Genomic DNA, 22,355 nt, shown 5'->3' with positions numbered 1-22,355 from the left:
GGGTTGGAGAGTAAACCCGAGTTAATGACACATTTATATTCACACGATCTCACCCAAAAGAAAATACAAAATTACGGTGAATATCGGTCGCAAAAGCCTACGACTATTGGCTACGTGTTATATTGGTAGGAACCTCCTGGTTACACCAGCCAACAGGGGATTATTGTGTCCGTCCGTCCGTCGTGCAGGGAGGGGCTGGATTTGGAGGGTGGGGAGGGGCTGGGTGTGGAGGGTGGTGCCAAGTGGTGGGTGGGAGGGGTGTGGCTGGGTGGGGAGGGGCTGGTCATCCCCGTGGTGCCACAACATTTACAATTTGAGTCCGACGTTTTGCTGGTCATTACCACAAGCTTCATCAGGCGATAGCCAAAAATAACAACAATAACATTTATTGATTCGGAGAAGTCTCACTGATCCCCAAGGCGCTTTTAGGACAGCCCTGCTTGGGCTACTTCCTTTTTAAATCCTTTATATTAAGTTCACTTGCTTGCTTGCGCGCTTACGACCGTGCAAATCTTTCGGTCGTTTTTTAACCCACTTCCCGTGATCCAATCGAGCTGACATTTTGCACACAGACTCGTGCGTGACAATTTCTTTTCGTGAAATTTTTTTTCCAAAATTTTACACTTTTTAGGTAAATTTTTTTTCTTTTTAATTACCAATTCCTTAATGGTGGCAGGCAATCATCTGACCCATAGGTGGCAGCCATCTCAAGCCAGAGGACGAGAGGACTCTAGCCGCTCGTTTCAAAGACCAATGTGGGCTGAGTTGTGGCCCATTGAACACGCATATAAAGGATTTATAGTGAAAAACTTTGTTTTTACGGGTTAATTTTTTAAGAGTGCGCATGGGAGCAATGAGGGTGTGCGTGAGAGGAAACCGCAGCACCCGGATAAAACCCACGCGTACAAAACAAGATGACGTGATGGTTTGTCGCGCTCTCATTGGTGACCCGGTCATTCATGACCGTCAACTCCACTGCACCACACTCGAGAGCCTGGTTTCATCACAGGTGGCTTACCAAGATTCAAACGCGGGATCTGAGTGGTGCTTGCTTAGCGCTGTGACCTTGAGCCGCCCAACCTGTCAATGAGGGATTTGGGAGTGGTTGCTGTGGAGCCTGTGAGCATTCACACTGCGGTGAGCAGCAATACTCCTGGCTGCATCATCATCACCACCCCACCCACCCTCTTTGTGCTACGTCTGCCGTAGTAAGCAATTGCTATGACAGCACTTTGCCTCCACATCCTCTTGACTGAGCAAAAGGGCCGATGTGCGTTGTTTTGTGTGTGGGCAAGATTCAAATGGGAGTAATGCCAACAACGTAAATGGTTCATAAAAAGTTACCCGACATTGACGTCCAAGGAAATTGCTTTCTTTCCCATGCGGTTCACTAAACCTCAGGATGTGTACGTTATTGCAGTGTGTCTCGCCATTCAGACATATGTATGAATGTCACATGTTATTTTTTTTAAGTGTATTGGCTCTTAAACATTGCATGGTTATTGACATTCAAGTTATTCGGGAAATCGATGCTACTGAATGGAATGCAACGGGTGAGGTACGTGGCCCCTTATGTGCTTTTGTTGCACAGTTCTGGGCCAATCCATAAATGATCATTTTACCTGTGCCCAGTTCTATAATCTTGAGTGGTAGGGTTTAGCCATTTGGGATTGAGGTGGTGTCCTTTATGCCCTATACCTGGGTTTTCTACAACTCTTTTTCAATTGGGAACTCATTTTAAAAAGTGAATAAACAAAAGCAGCCACCATTTGCCACAAAGTGGTGGTGATGTCACCACATCGTGTGTGCACACACACAAAGACATGGACAAAGATCCGTCATATAGCCTTAACAGACTATGGGGCAAGTGCTGTTAGCGAATACTTATGAAGGCCTGCACGGCACACGAGGGGATGGGTGGCCAGCACCACGCTCGACTGCCTTTGTCACCCCAGTGGCGATGTTAACACACCACATCAGGTACTCATTTGAGGCTGAGTCGACCTAGGGGAGGCCCAGGACCGATTCAGATAATCATCACCGATGTTGACCGTGATCGGGAATCTAACTTGGGTCGCCGTGTTCGTAGCGCAGCATGCTAATCGCTACACTACCGCTCCCGTAACACACACACATATATACCAACGCACACATTAGGAAAACTTACATCTACCAGGGCACGCACTTGTGAGCACACAACTTGACACAAATTCGTGTGCAAACACGTGCTCATGAATGAACACAGACGAGAGCCAATCGCACGAGAGATGAGAGAGACGTGCGACTTGAGAGACATCGAGTGGAAACACAAGGAGAGAGGCACGAGACGCAAGGAGATGAAGAAGGCGCAAGAGCAGGCTGGAGTAGAGACGAGGGAAGAGACGTGAGCAAAGAGAGGTGTGGGGAGAGGGACATGGTACAAGCGAGAGGTGCGACAAAACGCAGATAGGTAGCGACATGAGGGAGCGGAACGACATGGGAGGCAAGGAGAGGTGAGAGAGAAGTGGGAAGGCCTAAGAGATGGGGAGGGAGAGAGGCGACGAGACATGGGAATAGAGAGAGATAGAGACACGCGGGGAGAGATAGACACAGACAGAGGGAGAGACCTCCCGTGACCCCTTTCGGGGACACCACCCACTGCTTTATTTGTCTGAGGACTTGGATTTGATAAAGAGGGTTGCTGACCGTTCGATAGCAGTCCACCCAAAACGTCTCCCAAGAATTTTCGTCTGTGGAGTTCCATTCCTGCTTTTATACGGCATTGCTACAGATTTTTTTCCTGTTTTGAAATTTCGCCAATTTTTGTATTTTTTTTTTCTTTTACCAGGTAAAGCCCACTGAGCTATGAAGCTCTCTTTTAGAAGCGACCCGGACACAAATAATAGCTCAACGAAGTGGCTTATCATGTGTAAAATGCATCGCAGCTAAATAGTCTTAAACGCAGGATTCTAAATGTGGAGGGAAAAACCGGAGGACCCAGAGACACATCCACACGGCCATGGGGAGAGAAAACATGCAAACTCCAAATTTACATCGGTCGGAAGGTGGTTAACATCTTGCCGCTGTGTAACGATTATACATTACACAGCGCGGACTGTTAAAATGACGTCGCTTGCTGTCGAATGGAAATGACGCCGGAGTTGACGTTAACAGTGGCCATGTTTCGCTGTCTTCTCGCAAACCCCTGCAGTGTTTGAGGAGCCCGAGGACCCCAGCAATCGCTCATTCTTCTCGGAGATCATCTCGTCCATCTCCGACGTGAAGTTCAGCCACAGTGGGCGCTACATGATGACGCGCGATTACCTCACGGTCAAAGTGTGGGACCTCAACATGGAGACCCGGCCCATCGAGACGTACCAGGTACGCCGCCACCTTTCAGACCCCTCCGCACTCGGCAGCACCTCGGAGTCACAATCTTGATTTATCCTGGAGGAATCGGATGAGCTATGAAGCTCTTCGCCACAGACGTCCAATATGGGGGCGGGTCAGAAATTTACAACAACGAACGAGGCAAAAACACGATAGGAATTGCAAAGTACATGTAAGGTAAGCAAATAACTAAAAAAAGATAACTTAGCAATTTTTATTTTACCAGGTAAAGCCCACTGAGATATTGAAGTGACCTGGCCACAAATGATAGCTAAACGAAGTGGCTTATCATGAGAATGTATAACAGCCAAAGAATATTAATAATATAAACGCATGTTATTATGCAATGAATGCCATCACTGTCAACGGTTATTTATGCCTAACGAGGATGTGTGTGTGCGTGTGTCGCCTGGCTTAGAAGGCGTTTGAGCACCACCAACAGCGTATGTTAACTACCTCGCTTCGTATACAGGACGTCGTGGGTTTGATCCCGACCCTGACGCCTGTTGTATATTTGAGTTTGCGCGTGCTCCCCATGGTGGTGTGGATTTTTTTCCGGATCCTTCGTTTTTTCCCTCCACATTTAGAGTCAACGTGCGTTTCGTGTATTTTGGCTGCTATACATTTTCCACGTGATAAGCCACTTCGTTGAGCTATCATTTGTGATAGCCAGGTTGCTTCTGAAAAAGAACCTAATAGCTCAGTGGGCCTTACCTGGTAAAATACAAAAATCATTTAATAGTTGAGTTTGTACGCTCGGGTGTAAAACTCGCTCTTGAGGATGCTTGCCCCTTTGCTCTGCCATTGTGTACGGCAGGAGCTGAATAATCCTCCGCTATGTAGACGACAGAAAACTCGCGCTGTGGCGTGTCCGCATTACACTTCCTCTTGTTTGAGTGAACATTTTCCATCTAAATGGAATTTGAACCGGGACTCTGCTGTGAAGTATATTGGGACTACGCGAACCTGTCTCTAGCCGCAGCTTTAGCTGAATCTCTGCGGCACTTGCGTAGCTGGCGAAACTAAGAGTTGGGAGTGGCCATAATTTCGTGTATAAAACTGTGTTTGGTCAGCTCATGCCTCCATCTTTGTTTAAGAACCCATCGTCATTGAAGCGCTCCGTGAATTGCTGGCTGGGGGATGGCGTTGTTGAGTGAGTTTGCTTGTTGATGTTGCTGCTGTTTAAAGGTGCACGAGTACCTGAGGAGCAAGCTGTGCTCCTTGTACGAGAACGACTGCATCTTCGACAAGTTTGAATGTGCATGGAACGGCACTGACAGGTAAGGAACAACCCCCCTTCCCTCTTTAAACAACAACAAAGCTGTTATACGTTTCGTCTAATAAGAGACTTTTCATCTGCTAAATAAAAGTTTGGCGCAAAGGCAAAATAGCATGGGCTTCACTCCCTGCCAATGATGTAGCCTCAAATAGTGATCCTCATCTGTAACGAGGTTTGATAAACGTCATGGCTCCCTGGGCTTGTGTTTCCATCCGATTACATCACACATTCTACAAATATAAAATAAAAAGAAAGATTTTTTTGATTTTACCAGGTAGCTTTTTTTTCAGAAGCGGTGGCTATCACAAATGATAACTCAACAAAGTGGCTTATCGTCACGTAGAAATTTATAGCAGCCAAATACTCGAATGTATAATAAAAGAAGCAGCGTGCCTGTGTGCTGTATGTATTTGTGTTTGCGTAGCAGATGCACAGAATGTGTTGGCACCACAATTGTGTTCTTTTCCAGGCCACAATTTAGCCTTCTTGTGAGTAGGGAGAGAGAGAGAGAAGCTGTTGATGTCGTCACGCTGGTGGCAGCACCGGCCGGTGCCGCTCTCCTCTCACCGCCGTCTTTGTTTCAACTTCCTGGTGCAGCTTACAAATGTCGGTGGAAATTGGCCGCGACCATCGTTCGTTGTACATGCTCCTATCATATACAATGAACGCTTTTGCATTATTTTACTTATTTTTTGTATTTTTCTTGAACTGGAATTGTAGGTTGCCTCAACTTGGCCATCTTGTTTCAGCTTTTGTTCTTCAACTCTGATTTGCTGAAAATATACCCACAGGCTGCAATACTCTAACACACCGGTGGGCTGAAGTAGTAGCTGATTGGCACGTTTTGTTTACGTGACAAACCTCACCAATTGACGGTTGGGTGGCGGCGGATTAACGACACATTTATACTTAAGCGATCTAAGCCTAAAATTTTTTTTTTACGAATAAACACTTGATGGATATTAAGTAACGATATTACATTTTTTATCACATTCATGATTAGACGTGTACTAGTTTTGTCATCTTGCTTGATTATTTAATGAAAATATTAATTATGGCATGGTCCACAACCACAAAATTGCTTCGTGGGAATATAGTAATATAAAGTGGTAATTGTTTGTCGAGATAAAATAAGCGCCTTTGTTATTTTAAGTGCTTTTGGGACGCTCTGACCCAGGCGTGGGTTTCTCTGCGCGGAGGCGAAGTCCTCGGGAGACGTGGTAATCGCTGTGACATCGCGCTGCTTTCTTCTTGGCAGCTGATGGAGGTGATGGGAGAGCAGGTGAAATCTTGGGAGTAGAACCACACATTTCCACGGCCCCGGTCTGACTTAATACAATGCCACATGCATCTCATCGTCAGCAAAAAGGCAGTCGGTGTCAAAATGAAGACTTGTATATTAGGAAGGTTCCATCTTGAATGGGAAAAAATATTAATTTCCTGTAGTTGTTTCGCATTCAGCTTTCAATGATGCAGAGTTGTATTGATGCTTAACATTTTGTGTAATTTACGTGGCCAATTTTGTACCTTGATAAAAACGTGTGGCCTCTTTACATGCGAACAACCTCGCTTGGTATACAGGAGGCTTTGGGATCCATTCCAACCCTGACGCCTGCTGCATATTTGGAGTTTGCATGTCTCTCTCCCCGTGGTTGCGTGGATTTTTCTCCAGGTCCTACGGTTTTTAGCTCCGCATTTTTAAACGAGTATTTGGCTGCTATAAATGTCCACACGATGATAAGCCACTTGGTTGAGTTATCATTTGTGGCCAGGTCGATTCTGACAATAGCTCCTTACGTGGTAAAATAAAAAATTGTTTTAGTTTAAAAAGTTACATTCATGCCCTAAAACCACTGTTATTCACCAGTGTCACTAAAAGCATACTCTGCATCACCTTTGAAAGTTTCCATTTTAACGGAAATGGTGAATACTGGCATCAAGAGATCATGAGATTGTGTCTGTATGCACGTATGTTGAACTTATTTCGCACCGTACGTAGCCAACCGTGCTAATCGGAGGTGCGGGGGAGGTGCAGGGTAAGGACAACAAACTAAACACAAAAAGCAGTTCTAAAGAAATGAGTTTTCAATCTAGATGATTCAAAAGTGCACAGCTCCCATTGGCTTCCTAATATCGCACGGAAGAAGCGTTCCAGACGGCCGCAGAAGCACGTCCGAAAGCGCGCGATACGGTGACCGTCTTTGTTAGATGGCTTGCCCAAAAATTCGCCGCTGCGATCGTTGTGGAATAGTGAACGTGGAGAGAGAAGCCACGAGGCCGTTGTGACTCCTGCTGGAATAGCCCTTGACACTGGTGGAGGTGGCAGCTTTGAGCCGCGTGATATGCCTTTTTTTTTCTGGTTAATGAGTTATTTCCGGGGGTGGTGGGGATAAATGGAGCTTAACGGAGGCGATAAAGAAAAATCCCGACAGTTGAAGCTACCACCGTGAGACGAGACACGAGTTGGTCTGCGCAAGTCAGTCAATGTGTCCTCCGCAGCCATGTAATCGTCTTACCAGCCTGCCCCGTCTGTCATCAGCTGTCACGGTGCTGATCTGTGGGGGAGGTGGGGGGAAATATGAACACATGTTGTGGGGTAGGTGTGGGGGAGGTTTGTATATATATATTTTTTAAATCCACGCAGCCCTCGGCTGTTGTGTGAAATTTATCAACGTGAAGGTTTTTCGCGGGCATTAAGGTTCGGGTTTTGTTTTGGGTATATGCTGCGAGCCCACGACATTTTTGTTTTGTCTTAAAAGCTCGGCAGCAAAGGTTGTCTTTGGATCTTGTGCCTATGATCAAAGTCTTTGGCGTTTTGATTGGCGGAACTGATAAAAAATAAACCACAACACGCATTGTGTTAATCAAAGTTCGCATCGCTAATTGTCATGGGCTCTTCTATTTGCAGACACAGCCTCTGAGCAACAGCATTGCTTGTAACATTGAGCACTCACCCTGAAGTTACCGTGAATCCACAACATTTACAAAAACAACTGTAAATGTTGTGGATTCACTCTTCAACACACCGGGGGGCTAAAGTAGTGAACTATTTTTTCTTTTGTCAACGTGACACTTTTTTACTGATTGGCCGTGTCAGGTGGTGGAGGGTTATGACACATTTATAAATAACGCGATCTAAACCAAAAACGTTTATTAGGAATAATATCGGTCGCGAAAGCCTCCGTGTTAAACAGAGCGAGAGTATTCGCCACATGAAGTCACCTGGGCCCACTTTTGGGAAAAAAAATGTTAGCATGGCCAAGTTGAGTAGATGACTGTGTAATTTGTTACACGCATTGCCATCTGGTAAGAGTAAACAAAATGGACCGCGTGTGCTGCGAAGGAAATTGCTTTGCAGAAAGCTTGTGATTTTGCTTGATTCTCTGTCAATCCGAGTTCCCTTTCAACAGGAGCAGAGCATTTTATTTTTGGACTTAGAAGGAAAGAAAGGTTCTGTTCAGTCCCGCGAATCAACGCCATTGCAATGCGGTTTTAATATTGGCATTCGATGGCATAGACGAGTGGGCACCCTCACCCCCATCATAAAGCTTTAGTACAAATGAAACATGCAGTGAGTACAACAGTGTTCTTTCTAGCGACTAATCCAGACGCTGCTAATTACATCCATGAGCCAGTTGGCCATCAGTTGCAGCCCTGATGAGAGAAAAATGCACGCCTATGCATGCACCGCACGCAGGCAGAGTGCAACAAAGACAAAGGCGTTGACCATTCTCAATAATGTATATCTAGACAAACCTTGAACAACCAGCTTCACTAATTTTTACATACCCTAGTCACAACAATGTTGAATTGTGTGTTCAAATTAATCAACTACGTGAGTTTGGTTATTGTTCATGTACCGAGTCAGAATACACTTGTTGTTTTTAACGTAAATTTAATTTTTGCCTAAACACGTGGTGCCTTTGTGGCATTAGATCTGCCACTCCAGAACGCCGTTATCTCGTCATTAAAGATGCACGATCAAGCGTATAGTTATATAATTTAAAATAATTTGATTAACTTTTATCTCCGAGAATAAGATTTCTCATTCAGATGAGGTCGGTACTTGCAGCACAAGACGTGAGATGATCATGGATGAGATGTAATGATCGCGCTGTGGCTATACGAACACAGCCACCACGGTCGCTCATCACACCCCAACATTAATGTTTCTGCATGGCAATGCTGTCCTGCCCGTGGGAATTCCACATTGATCTCTCACGCACGCACGCACGCAGAACCTGTCTGCGTGCTGCGCTTAATGGGCTGCCCTGTGCGTGGTTTTCGTGCGACATTGAACTGCATTTTGGGCGCGGTGCGCGCGCCGAACAGCGCACGGCACTGCGGCAGATCACGGTGAAATATGGCGCGTGGGTTTTGTGTCGTTTAATTTGCATCGTCACAGTTAAACATAAACGGGCTAAATTATACAATGACTTCCATCACTGTCAACGGTTATTTATAACTAATGAGGGGTTGTGTGTGTGAGCGTGTCGCCTGGCTTAGAAGGTTCTCTAGCAGAAATCGCGCCTCCGGCGTGTGTTGGCTCGAATATAATGCGGTAGTACGTCTTCGTGTGATGCGAGGATGCGCGCGTGGAGTGGCGGTGTAGTAATTGTCACCGCATAACCGAATCCTCCTGACCCAGATTCAATACTCGGCCATGTACAAGACCTGTCACTTGGCGTTTGAACCTGGCTCGAGCCTCCTCTGCCTTTCTTCTTTGTATGGCCGGCGACTTGGTTATAGTTTTGATGTCGAGGTTAGCAATCCATTCGCCGGCTTCAGGTGACGAGGCAGAGCGAGTGGTCGCGATGCCACCGGGAATGGATCTCTTAGGGCCAGGAGTTCGGTGCTTGGGGCCATCCGCCGACTTGGGTGGTGGCCACAGTCGCATTTTGGGCCGCTCCTCACGCTCCACTTCTGTGGAGCAAGTGGGTAGCGTCTTCTTCCCCGGCCCTGTCCTCAGGCGGTCGAGGTGTCGTCCCACGTTTTCCATGGAAGGTTGGTCCCCTCGGGACAGCCACACGTGCACGCTCGCGCGCGTGCACGTGGCACAGTGGTGTGTCAGTTGCGTGGGGTAACTACGGCAATTGGGAACGAGAGCTTGGCAACACACCGCCTCATCTACCTGATGGACCTTGGGTGGCGTTGTTGCGCCCTCACGGAATGTGGAATTTGGCACAAATATAGTCCACGCTGTGATTATTGCTATACATATATATAGAAATGTTACATTTGTTTCCACAAAATCTCATGCGTAACACATAAAATATGATGTTTTATCACCATCAGTGAATCAAATACTTCTTCACCTTAACTATTACTATAAACTAAACTATTTTTATTTTACCAGGTAAGGCCCACTGAGCTATATAGCTCTTATTCAGAAGCGACCTGACCACAAATGATGCTAGCCCAATGAAGTGGCTCATCACGTGGAAATGTTTAGAAGCAGCCAAATACTCCAAGCGCATAGTTCTAAATGTGGAGGGAAAAACCCGGAGGATCCGGAGAAAAATCCACGCGACCACGGGGAGAGAGACACGCAAACTCCAAATATACAGGTGTTAGGGTCGTGATCGAATCCACGACCGCCTATATACCAGGCGAGGTAGTTAACATCTCGTCACCGCGGCAGCCCTGCCATAGAGTTGGGCATTAAATAAGCACATAAAGCAAAAAGCCTGTTACGTGTTGCTAATTTGTTTATATAAATATCTCAATTTCAGTAATACCTTCTCAAATGAGAAAATAACCTTTTCAAACATTACCGATCGTAATTTAGTAACGGTTCGGATTTACATGGGCTCACGGTTGCCGTGCTATTAAACGTTGAGGCAAATACGGTCTTTTAATATCCACAATAGAACAAACGGTGAACTCGCGTAATGGCGCTCCAAATCCAAATTTACCAGACGGCTACAGGGATTGAATCATCGGACCGATTGAAAACTATTCCGGCGGCTAACAATGACGAACGTGTAGCTTCCCCGTCCGCCTGCTTGATCAGAAAGGCCAAATCATACCCTTTGAGACGTAAATAAATCCGCTTAGGTGAAAGGGCGCGTTATACACGGTGCTGTACGAAAAACACAGCAGAGTAATGTGTCGTAAGAAATGTTGGTGGGGAACGAGCCCCAAAGACGGTGTCCATGGTGCCCTTACAGTTGCTCCCATTACGCTCGCTCCTGCCCCTCCACCGCACGCGATCCACACTGTGTCCCTTGTTGTTCGTCACTTTAATTGGGCCAGGCCACCACGTGTGTGAGTGTGGCTGCTGCTGCAGCACCTGCATTATTGTTGTCCTGCAACACCACACATCAGATCCTTAGCTGCCTCGCCCAGGTGACGGGAGGAGTAAACCAACGAGCTCTCTGGGGAAGGGGGGGGGGCAGCCCCCACAGGTGCTCCGGCAAGGGCCCAGATGTTAGTGCCGGTTTTTCGTGTCTGGCTTGGGGGGCAGACGGCTTAATGAGCGTGACCTCGTCGATGTGCACTGGGACTCTGGATGTGCGTGCTTGTGAGCATGTTGCGCACGCGTGTTTGGAGTGGGCAGCGGGGACTTTGCTGGCGAGTGGCACGGTAACGCGGTCCTGTCGTTGCGTAATCAAACTTGGCACTTGGGGGGAGATGAAGACGGTCAACCGTGGCGTTGTCGACCCCTTCTTCCCAGAAGTCTGTTCAGGATTAGAGGAGGATCTTCATGAAGAGATTAAATTATTTAAGGTGGATGCACAGTTGTTGCGAGGGCATTTTAGTGTCGCTGACATCATTCGTCAGTTCATTTTTACAGCCCGAGCATCGGCCAAGGGCATTGCCGAATAAAGCGAGGGCATCTCTTGGGGGCGGTGCGGCCTACGCGCCACATGTGTTATTGCCGACATAGAGTACCAGATGTACCCTTCATGCAACTTTAATGCATTTAACGCTGCTATACAAGCACACGTGCACAAATGAATGCACTAGAAATGTATGTGTGTGTATATAGCATGGCGCAAAATACACAATAACACAGCAATGGCCAATATACACGGCAAACGTGTTTCCAACACATGGCGCAGATTTTGAGTTCGGTGTTGGATAATAGGAGAGCTCCTTTTATTTTCGGCAGCTGTCGGCCTTATCCGAAGATGCGAATTTGCGGGCGCGCGTGTGTGTGCGTGTCTGCGTGTGTGTGACAGCACAGCTGCACGGCTGTGATGGCTGCCACTTTACACCCTCGTTCCACTTCCACACCCTGCCCTTGCGCTGGATCAGGAGGGCACTTTGGGGGACTCGTGAATTTAAAAAAAATGACGCCTAATTTACGCCCTATCAGTGGCGATGTATGTGAAGCGATAATGGACGAGGGAGTCTACATTATTTGTTGCATGGCATGCCGCCGAAAACAGCACATTTCGAGTGTACCCAGTGATGAAACTTCCTCCAAAAAAATTCCAATGATAGAGCAGAACACGGGAGACGATTTCAAGTCGGAGACAACAAATGCGTGACCGCTCATCTCTCCTGCACCCCCCCCCCTGCCCTCCGCACAGCGTCATCATGACGGGGTCGTACAACAACTTCTTCCGCATGTTCGATCGAGGGACGCGACGGGACGTGACGCTGGAGGCGTCGCGCGAGAACAGCAAGCCGCGCGCCGTGCTCAAGCCGCGGCGCGTCTGCGCCGGCGCGGGCGGCGGCAAGCGCAAGAAGGACGAGATCAGCGTGGACAGCCTCGACTTCAATCGCAAGATCCTGCACACGGCCTGGCACCCGAGCGAAAACATCATCGCCGTGGCCGCCACCAACAACCTGTACATCTTCCAGGACAAGATCAACTAGGGGGAGGGTCCCCCCCCCCGGCGTCGTCTTGGGGGTGCGCACGGCCGTAGGGACAGCCCACCATTCACCTCCCCGCCACGCAGACACAACCTGCCTCCTCCTTCCCCTCCTCCCCTCCGTCTTCGCCTTCTTCCTTCCCCTGACCCCCGATCCTCGCTGCCGCCCACCCCGCCCCCCACCCCCCACCCCCCACCCCCCACCCCCCACCCGCACCTCTCCCCCTCCACGTCTTGTACCTCTCCTGCAATTCATCCCCCCCCCCGTCCTCTTTGCCCTTTCTCCACACAAGCAAACCTTTTCAAACCCCCCCCCACCGCACGCCCCCCCAAGCCCCATCCCCCACCCGACCGGAAGTGCGCACGCTCGCGCCCCCGAATCTGGGACGAGGTCACGGAAGGCAGGAGGTGCTGTGCCCCCGCGCGTTAAGCGTGCCTAGCCAAGAGGTTGCCCGCTTGGGCGGGGAGGGGTGGGGGGCATCCGTGTGTGCGGGGGGCGGGGGGGCCCTTGCCCGCCGCTGCCTGGGCTCGCGGGTTGTGCCGGTTTTTTTGTAACAAAAAATTTGGAACCGGTTTGTCTCTAAAACTTGGTTGAGGGGGGGGGCGAATTGTGGTGAGATGGCAAAAGTTGTGGGATGGGCGGGCCGTGAGTGCCAGGTGAGTTTACCTGCTAAGCTCCCACGTGGTCCCGAGGAATTGGCTCGGCGGTCACGTGCGCCACACGATGATCCGTGAGGAGTGGTTTGCGGGGGAGGGGAGCAGACGCGGTTTCGCTGTTGGATTTTTCCAAATTATAAATGCTTTCTTCGGTGACGTACGCAAAATGATAACTTTTGTTTTAGCGCGTTAGGTAAACAAAAAAAAGTGCATTGACGTTGGATATGGCTCGCCCCCTTGCAGTCTTGCGATGTCTCGGTTGACATAATTATATCACGTCTACGGTTTAATTGTGAATTGACTTGCAAGGGGATTAAAACAAAAAAAAACTAACAAGTTACGTTTTACGTAATGTTTGTCACTTGTCTTTTTAATTTTATTACTTTAAATAGTGTGCATTTTTTTGTTGCTTACTGTTTACAGGACCTAAAATAAAATCAAAAAGAAAAAAAAACGAATTGGGGACATGTCTTGAATGTACCTTAGAGGTTATTTGAATTGCTTTTTGTCGCACCCAAATTTGGGCCCTTTAAAGATCGAATCGGGCAGAGAAAAATCAACGAACCATACCAAAATCCTTTACCTGCTGGGGGATGAAAGCGATGGGAATTTTGCAGTAATTTTTCATACAAACGGGTCTTTCAACAGCATGGAGGTGCATAGGGGGGTGGGAGGAGGGGGGGGTGCATCGTTTGTGACATCTTGGGAGGGGCAGTCCAGCACAAGTGGTTCTTTAATATCAGTTTTTTTTCTGGGCCCTTTTTTTACATTATAATTTTGGTCCCTCGTATATAAGCAGCATTAACGAACAAAGCGAAATATCATTTTCCACATAAACAGAATACTGTACACCATAGCCTGTGGATTATGCAAATGTTTGTGCGTTGTCTATCTTAATTCTGAAATAAAATAAAAAAAAATACACACACACAACTCCTGTGTTAGAGTAATAAAGCCAGAACTGTCAGCTGCTTGTGCTGTGTTGTGTCTCACCTGACAGTTGTGTGATATCCCAGTTGGCAAATGGACAGTGCAATTAGATTTACACACAAAAAAAATGTGTCACTCCACAATACTTAACGACAAAAAGATCAGTACAGTACTGTAAATTTACGGCACTAGCCAGTACGTGTGGAAGCATTATGCTTATATTATGCTTTTGTTTTTTAGGCTGTATCATCTGTTTGCGTGGGTTTAAGAAATGTGCCGTTACTGTGTTTTTTTTAATTTGCTTGTCATTCCATTTCTGTGTTTTGGGTATTCATTCCAGCGATGGTCATCTGGCATCCGTGGTCAAGAGCTGCAGCCATATAGGCGCTTCAAAACGTGGACATTTTTGTTTGTTTGTTATGTTGTTGGGTTGTGGTTGATGGGCATGACAATGCCCTGCATGGCACTCTTAAAAGGCTTGCCTCTACATACACACATGCATGTGTTTTGAGCCGGATATGAACGTTGGCTGGCTCTGCATAGGTTGTAACCCTTGCGTTAAAACAGAATTGATTGTTTTAAAACAAATGATTGAAATAACTAATAAGTAGAATAACTCCCAGTAGATTTATTTTAACATTTTCCCAGCCTTTATACATTTCTGGGCCATGGTAAGTTGTATACTCTCTTGTTGACTACGTACATGCTGTGTACACGTGTGTATATTATACAAGATATGCACATATGTGTGTACAAATCCTGGCCAAGGTTAACTGTGTCTATCGCTCTGGGGTCACTAAATACGATGACCACCTTGGTGAGGTTACACCACTCGGTATGAAGTCAGCAGTGGTTATCCTATGCAGAGACTGATCCCTGCCATAGGAACATGGGATTTCCACCACTTGCTCAGGACCGGCGACGGGAATGAGTGCTGCCTAAATGCTCGCGTGAACTTGGGGATACTTTGACTTGACTATATTATATATCTTGGTTTTTCTTTCTGATGTGGTCTTCTTTAGGACTGTTATTGACCGACCAATTTCTCCCGAGAAAGGCTCACAGAGGCAAAAAGAAAACACTATTTATACATTATCTAACGTACGTCACATGCGTGTGGTTTCACACGTGGCCCATCCCATGTTGAGACGCCGCCTGCATGTTGCAAACATTTCGTGAATATTGTGTCGGCTCGGCCGTGGAGCCGGGGTAAGATGCTTGTGGCAGCAACATTGACGGGGATATACTGGCGGAGCACTAATGGATAGGGGGAAGACGAGGAAGGAATAATAACGGGGGGGGAGGGAGGGAGGGAAACCGAGATAATAAACAGTCATTTACTTTTTTTTCAGACGTCCTAAGTGTCTATATATAAAAAAAAATGTTTAAATAAACCTTTTTAACCAAGTAAGCACTGCTGTGTCGCGTATAGAAGTCAATATAAAGATGTGACTGTACTGTTACTTGCCAAATGCTTGGAAAAAAAAATCTGAAAACATTATAAATGAATGTGTACATTTCTTTTCTTAAAAAAATGGTATGTGTTATGTCAAAGAATCACTAGGTAATAGGACTGCCTCAATAAACGACAATGTATTAGGACACAGTAACTGTCTTTATTTTATCATCATGTTTTTTTTTTGCTGTGAATATCTTTGACTTACTGTAACATACTGTATTTCCAAAGGTTGCGGGTGATTGTGGATGGAGGCGTTTTTATTCCCGACCTTGAGTCTGTGGCAGAAACGAAACACACAAAAAAAACTGTACACTAAACGCCGGCAGGGGAAAATCCACACACACACACCCCGGTTATTAATGCAAAGGTTGACATTCCCTCTTTTAGCCACCAGATCAAGAGCCCTACCTGTCACCACCAAACCCACCTCCAAGCATAGATTGTGATGTACATGGTAGTCCAGCAATTGGGCAACCTGGAATTAAATTTGAAATAAACCCAGTTACTATTGCTAATCTCGCGCATTGGATGTGTGCTCATTTTTGTTGTTGTTGAATGGCAGATGCCGTAGCGGCGATGGGAAATGATCCAGATGACTTAACTGATAAGTTCATTGTCTTTGTCAGCTACGTATGGACAATGTTGATGTGTATGGCCGTGTGTGTGTGTATTTGTCACAAATACGTTAAACTGTTCCATCTTCGGGGCTAAACGTGCGTGCATTTTCACAAGGTAAGGAATGTTTACTTGTGTCACTTGCTTTCCGTTTTATTTTCCCCCCGACCGTGACCATCTGTGGCTGTCCACGTGTGCAGAGGTGGTGTCTTCGTTAAGACTATCCTGGTGCTGTCATTGCACCTGTAAAAGCGTCACACCTCTTCATCACACCAACAACAACAAAAACCCTGCCTAGTGCCCGACAGCAGTGACAGCAGTGTTTCCTAAATGCTGGGTTATCATCCCTTCCCCAAGGGAAGTCATGGAAGGAGATAGGGGGGTTCACAGTGTGTCTCCCCCCTCCCTCCCCCGTCTCCGATCCCAGTCTCTTAGCCATGTCTCTCCTCACTTTTTCCTCGTGTCTCCTTTTGTATTTCCTTGTGTGTATGTTAAACTTCTTTCGCACCGTACGTAGCCAACCGCGCTAATCGGCGGTGTCTCACTGCCATGTGCGTGTTTTTTTCTCTTCTCCCCTCTATCGTCGGCACCCATGCCGATATCGTCAAATATCGACACCGCGTGTGAACTCTTCCCTCCCTTGCGCCAACTGCTGCACCGAAGGGTCAACGAAAGCACACACATCTTGACTTGGAGATAGCCTGGTGGCAAGACCACCCCAGGCTGCTACCCCCTTCTGTGCACCAGCCACACAGCAGCAGTAGCAACAAGAGCAGAATCGGACGAGGTCTAAAACTCATTTTCACAGATGTACAGAGAGCTGCTCCATAGCTTGTAGTCGAATGACAAATATTGAAAAGTGACCTCTAAATGAGTTGAGTATTAGTTTATTCCTCCGCTTGTTTGCCCCAGGGAAGCCTTGTAGAAGTCCCGTGACCTTTTCCAGGAGGGTTCTGCCAAGTTTTCGCAGGAGGTGGCAATGTTTATTTCAATGTGTAATTGGCGGGTAACGTTTGAAAGTTCTCTTGGGCGATGAAAGGGTGGCCCAAGGGATCCTCGGCCCCTTGACTGGCCAGAGAAACACCCCACATACCACCTGCAGCTGTGCACCGTATCGGTTCTTCACGGCCGGTGGACGGAGCCATGGCCCCAGCAGCAACAGCAGCAGCCTCCCCATCGCCACTCCAAGGGCGCCACGGTCGGGAGGGCTCGGAGAGAGAGAGACCAATCCACGCAACCACGGGGAGAAGCATGCAAGTTGTCCAGCAGCAGGCGATCAAGGTCGGGGTCGAGCCCACGACCTCCTGCATACCGGGCGAGGGGGAGATAACATCTCGCCACCGCGGCGCCCAGAAGAGGTCATCGTTTCTTGGATGATGTCTGCTATATAAAATAGCGCTCCAGTCTTACATATGATCGTATTACTTCCCTTTGGCAATCCACTGCTTATCCGTGGAGTTTGTTGAGAATCGTGAACCGGTAATGTTCTAGCTGTGACAAATGCAGTTTTTTTTTATTTTGGCATACAGCACATGGACTCGTGTGGACCTTTAATTTTTTGTTATATTTACGTGTTGTCATTTTATAATGGATACATAAATAGTTGTATTCAGATTTAATGCAATGTGAATTCATACGTTGATATTTATTGTGTTTAACGTGTTTTGGTGTTGCTTGCAATGGTTATTTCCCCAAGCTAATCCATTGCAACAAAAAGATCTGTCTCAAGATAACAAAAAACTAATTATTGGGGTTACACTTCGTTGGCAGCGGCGCACCAAGCACGTCTCACAACAACAATAAAACCCCAACGCATCCGTCAAATAACACGGCCGTCAAAAGAAACCCCGTTTACAATATAGTCGATGTTTTGTCCAGTGCCTCTTGAATGCGTTCAAGGCAGCAGCGTGGCTGGCGTGGCGCACCTCGCCCCATACCCGGTGGACAAAGCTACGAGTTTGGGGCTCCCCTTCACCACCTCCACCACCATCATGAGATATGTTTTTTTTAACGAAAGTATAAAACAGTGGTTCTTAATCTTGACCGCAGCATTTGCACCCCTTTGATTCTGACTAGGTACAAAAAAGCAAGTTAATAAATACATGGGATTGATTAAACAAACCCTAACTTTACATACGTGACCGTGCTTAATTTGTTTTCGATTCTTTACCTTAAAAAAAAAATCTGACATATGTCTCGCACCCACAGAAAGGGCATCTCGCACCAGAGGTTAAGAACCACTGGTTTAAAAGAACAACACCGCTTTTGTAATGATGTAATGAGGCAATGGGGAGCCGTGATATACAATAGCCTAAGTGCGACCCTGTCAGACAAATCAAATATTGGGGCCCTACCTGACCGATTGCCTTTTGCTAGGTATCCTAAACTAGCTGGTAACTTTCGACTTAAAACTTTCGTAACTCCAGGAATTCACATTCTTTAGTTCTTTCCGTAAAGTCACGTAGATAGAAAAACAAAAGTAAATAAAACAAAAACTACGACGTTTCGATCACAACACAAGTGATCATCATCAGGAGGAAAAAGGGGGTAAGGCCACTGAAGGCAACTGTTTTTAAAGGTTTAGAAATGGGCGTGGCACAAGTGTCCTGGTGTCAAAACGAAGTGGGCGAGGCATATGTGCCCAAGGTGGAGCACGGAACTGCAAGTAAAACACGTTCCTTCGGAGTGGGCAGGTAGGAACTTGGTTGGACAGCGCATTCGTGCGATCCGTGTCACGCGGCGCAAGCTGCGTGGGGCGGTGCATCACGTGGTGCTGAGCCCGCCCGAAGCGCTCTATGAATTACAAATCGAGGGCGTGGCTATGAACGACAGACAGACATAATCCCTGGTGGGCAGTGTGTAACTGTTGTTCCTACCTGTATAAACTCTCTTCTTGGTTCTTTCGGTAAAGTCACGTAGAAGGGAAATAATAATAAAACAATAAAAATAGAATTTTATTTAAAATAAAAAAAATAGAATAAAATTTGTATTATTTTATTATTTCCCTTCTACGTGACTTTACCGAAAGAATCAAGAAGATGAATCCCTGCAGTCACGAAAGCTTTAAATCGAAATTTAAATAAACTCTTTTAAAAACAAATTTTAACAACGGGTTTGTTTTAAAGTGCACTAAAAAGTAAATACTGTAACTCGATTGGACAACGGGAAGTGGACGACATCTTGATAACAAGAGACACGTGGCACCTGCTGCTTGGGCGAGGCGATTCCAGAGTTTAGGGACCACGGCGTTTTTTTCAGTTTCATTTAATTTATTTGGTATAGCCCTGTGAGCCATTCAGCTCTTGAATCGCAACAAAAAAAAACATGAACAAGAAAACATCTTAAAGTGAATATGTGACTATGTGCAAACAGAAAATCCAAGAAAAGACAGCAAAATATGGCAGGGAAAGCACCGTACACCAACACTGTGTGCAAAAATCCCAGTGGGATGCAAGTCAAACAGAAACAACCACAAGACAACTTAGATTAAGGCTATCAGTCTAACTCCGTACTACAACAAACAAACATTGCCAAACCAAAAAACTTTTCGAAATCGCCAAAATAAAGCCATAAAAGCAATGTAACAGTGATATTAGGAACTGTGACCGAGATTTCACAATAAACGACATAAACAACATGTACCACCAGACCCTGCAGCCATAGCTGGCTGCATGAGTCACTCCACAACAGCAGGAGCATTAGTCGGAGTGTCAAAAATGTTCGATGCACATTTAAGATCAGCACACTAAATCAAAACACAGATCATACTTTGCAGCGGTCATCCGGAGCGAAACATTTTATTGTATTTTAGGCCACTGAATAGCAGTGGCAGCTAGGTGTACGACTCCTCTAGAGCAGTTTTGAGTGAAGATCTCATAGGTAGTGACTCAAGTTGCAGTTTATTGGCAATAGCATTCCAGACCCTGGGGCCATCAATATCGAAGGCCCTTCCTCCAGTATTTGTACGGCAATAGGGAATGTGAAGCTGGCAAAGGAGCGAAGACCTTAGGTCAAATTTGTTTTTTAAACAGAGAGGAGATCCAGCAGGTAGTCTGCGGGTTTTTTTGCAAGTACATCGTGAATAAATAAGATCTGGTGCACAAACCGTCGAACATTAAGAGATGTTAAGTTTGACCCAATGTAGAGATCACAGTGGCGAGTCCTATATGGGCAGTTCAATGCAAATCTTAAGGCCGAGTGATAAATTGAGTCAAGCTTCTTCAGTACAGTACTTGGGGCTGATTTATACACAATGTCACACAAATAAATATGTAATTAATAAGCCGTCCATAGAGAATGTTAATTGCTTTAAAAGAGCACATTAATTAATTAATTTGTGCCGATTTTGATACAGGCATGCATTGTCACCGGATCTGAGTCCATGTGCAGAATTTGGAATTCATTGGACAACAGGAAGTAGACTAAATTTTGATTGCAAGTTTTGACGACGACAAACATAGGAGTCAAGTTAAGTAAAACCTTTGAAAAATAAAAAAATCAGCGGACGCTCTGCACACCGATAGTGAGACTATGGCAATCAGTTCCAAAGACAAAGCCATGTATTGTTTACCACAAGTAGTGTGTTTGGTTAATGCGGACATGATTCTTTTCACGAGGTTTCTATTTGGTGTTTGAGCATCCTAACACAACTCCTGTTTTATGGCCAGAATGGGTAAAAATAAACTATTCTTATTTTTTCACCCATGGGGTAATGTGTTCGAGCTCGCTGGTCACTCTTGGAAACCACCAAATTGTTGACGACCACTTCGTGTAGAAAAGTCTTTTACATCGCTCGCAGACACCGTATAGATTTCAATGCCATCGTAGTTACTTGACATTGGCGGATTCACACGTGATTATTACGTCATTCATACGTGTTCATATGTGATTATTACGTGATTATGATGTGATCGATACATGATTATTACGTGATTCATACGGGATTATTACGTCATTCATACGTGTTCATATGTGATTATTACGTGATTATGATGTGATCGATACATGATTATTACGTGATTCATACGGGATTATTACGTCATTCATACGTGTTCATATGTGATTATTACGTGATTATGTGATTGATACGTGATCATTATTACATGCTTAAACACGTGATAATTATTACGTGATGATTCATACGTGATTCATGCTGATTCATACGTAATTATTAGGTGATAATTATTACGTGATAAATACTTGATTCATACGTGATTCATGCGTGATTCATACGTGATTATGACGTGATTATTATTTCGTGATAATTATGACGTGATTATGACGTGATTATTGTGATTGATACGTAATTCATACGTGATCATTATTACATGATTCACACGTGATAATTATTACGTGATGATTCATACGTGATTCATACTGATTCATACGTAATTATTAGGTGATAATTATTACGTGATAAATACTTGATCCATACGTGATTATGACGTGATTCATACGTGATTGCGACGTGATTGTGACGTGATTATTCACCAACGTGTTTCGTGCGCGATTTCATTCCACACATTTATAAACCACCTCACGGTGGGAAACCGCTGGCAACACCGCTGGCTTTGTCCATCCTCACAGCCTGTGCTTGGCTGACAGAACAAACGTGGGGGTTTGGGCGGGGGGCTTGAAGGCTGCCATGCGCGACAATCTTCCCGTCAGCTTCCCAGTGGCTGTGCTGTGGCCATGTAGCACGTTCGGTTCGGTTCGGGGATGATCATTTTGACGTGAAGGCGGAGGTCGGAGTCAACCACCGTTGACTCTGCAGTGCGAGTGGATGCCGCAAGGATTCGAACCCGGGGGGGTTGGTGGTGCACAGGAAGAGCTCGAAACGCCGCTCGATGTGCTCGGAATAGACTGCGACACCGCTCGATCGCTCGCTCGCGACTCTCACGGATATGGGGCCGTCCATAAATGACGTCAAATATGACGTCACAAAGCTCTGCCCCCCCCCCAAATAAAACATGCTTCAAATCGCTTTAAACTATTGGCATTGTAGTGCGTATTTAATGTGGCGCTGCACTCTGATGTCGTAGGAGAAAACATTTATTAAAAAGTCTATTTAATTAAGTAGAACGTGTTTATATTTATTTAAAGTTGCGCATTTTTACGTGACTTTACATTTCTCAAACCCCCCCTCCCCTCGTCACAAATGTCTAACCCACCCCCCCCCCCCAGGTGCGTGACGTCATTTATGGACGGCCCCTATGCAGTTTCC

At 46.1% G+C, this 22,355-nt stretch overlaps 1 protein-coding gene across 5 annotated transcripts in view; it reads left to right on the top strand.

The window, feature by feature from the left end:
• Positions 1–12,668, top strand: part of LOC144931572 (serine/threonine-protein phosphatase 2A 55 kDa regulatory subunit B beta isoform) — a 210,270-nt gene extending 197,602 nt beyond the window's left edge. For 3 of the 5 annotated variants that reach the window (XM_078855573.1, XM_078855571.1, XM_078855570.1), the window contains 3 exons: positions 3,191–3,360; positions 4,558–4,649; positions 12,187–12,668. In XM_078855573.1, the coding sequence (XP_078711699.1) occupies positions 3,191–3,360; positions 4,558–4,649; positions 12,187–12,475 (551 nt within the window). In that variant the 3' untranslated portion in view covers positions 12,476–12,668. The remainder of the gene's footprint in view (positions 1–3,190; positions 3,361–4,557; positions 4,650–12,186) is intronic. The other 2 variants (XM_078855572.1, XM_078855574.1) reach the window with 1 other exon arrangement.
• The last annotated feature ends 9,687 nt before the right edge of the window (positions 12,669–22,355 follow it).

The sequence above is a fragment of the Lampetra fluviatilis genome, chromosome 4 (assembly GCF_964198595.1).
Source record: "Lampetra fluviatilis chromosome 4, kcLamFluv1.1, whole genome shotgun sequence".
NCBI lineage: Eukaryota > Metazoa > Chordata > Hyperoartia > Petromyzontiformes > Petromyzontidae > Lampetra > Lampetra fluviatilis.
Note: the sequence above shows the minus strand (reverse complement) of the source record. Positions and strands in the feature narration are given on the sequence as shown.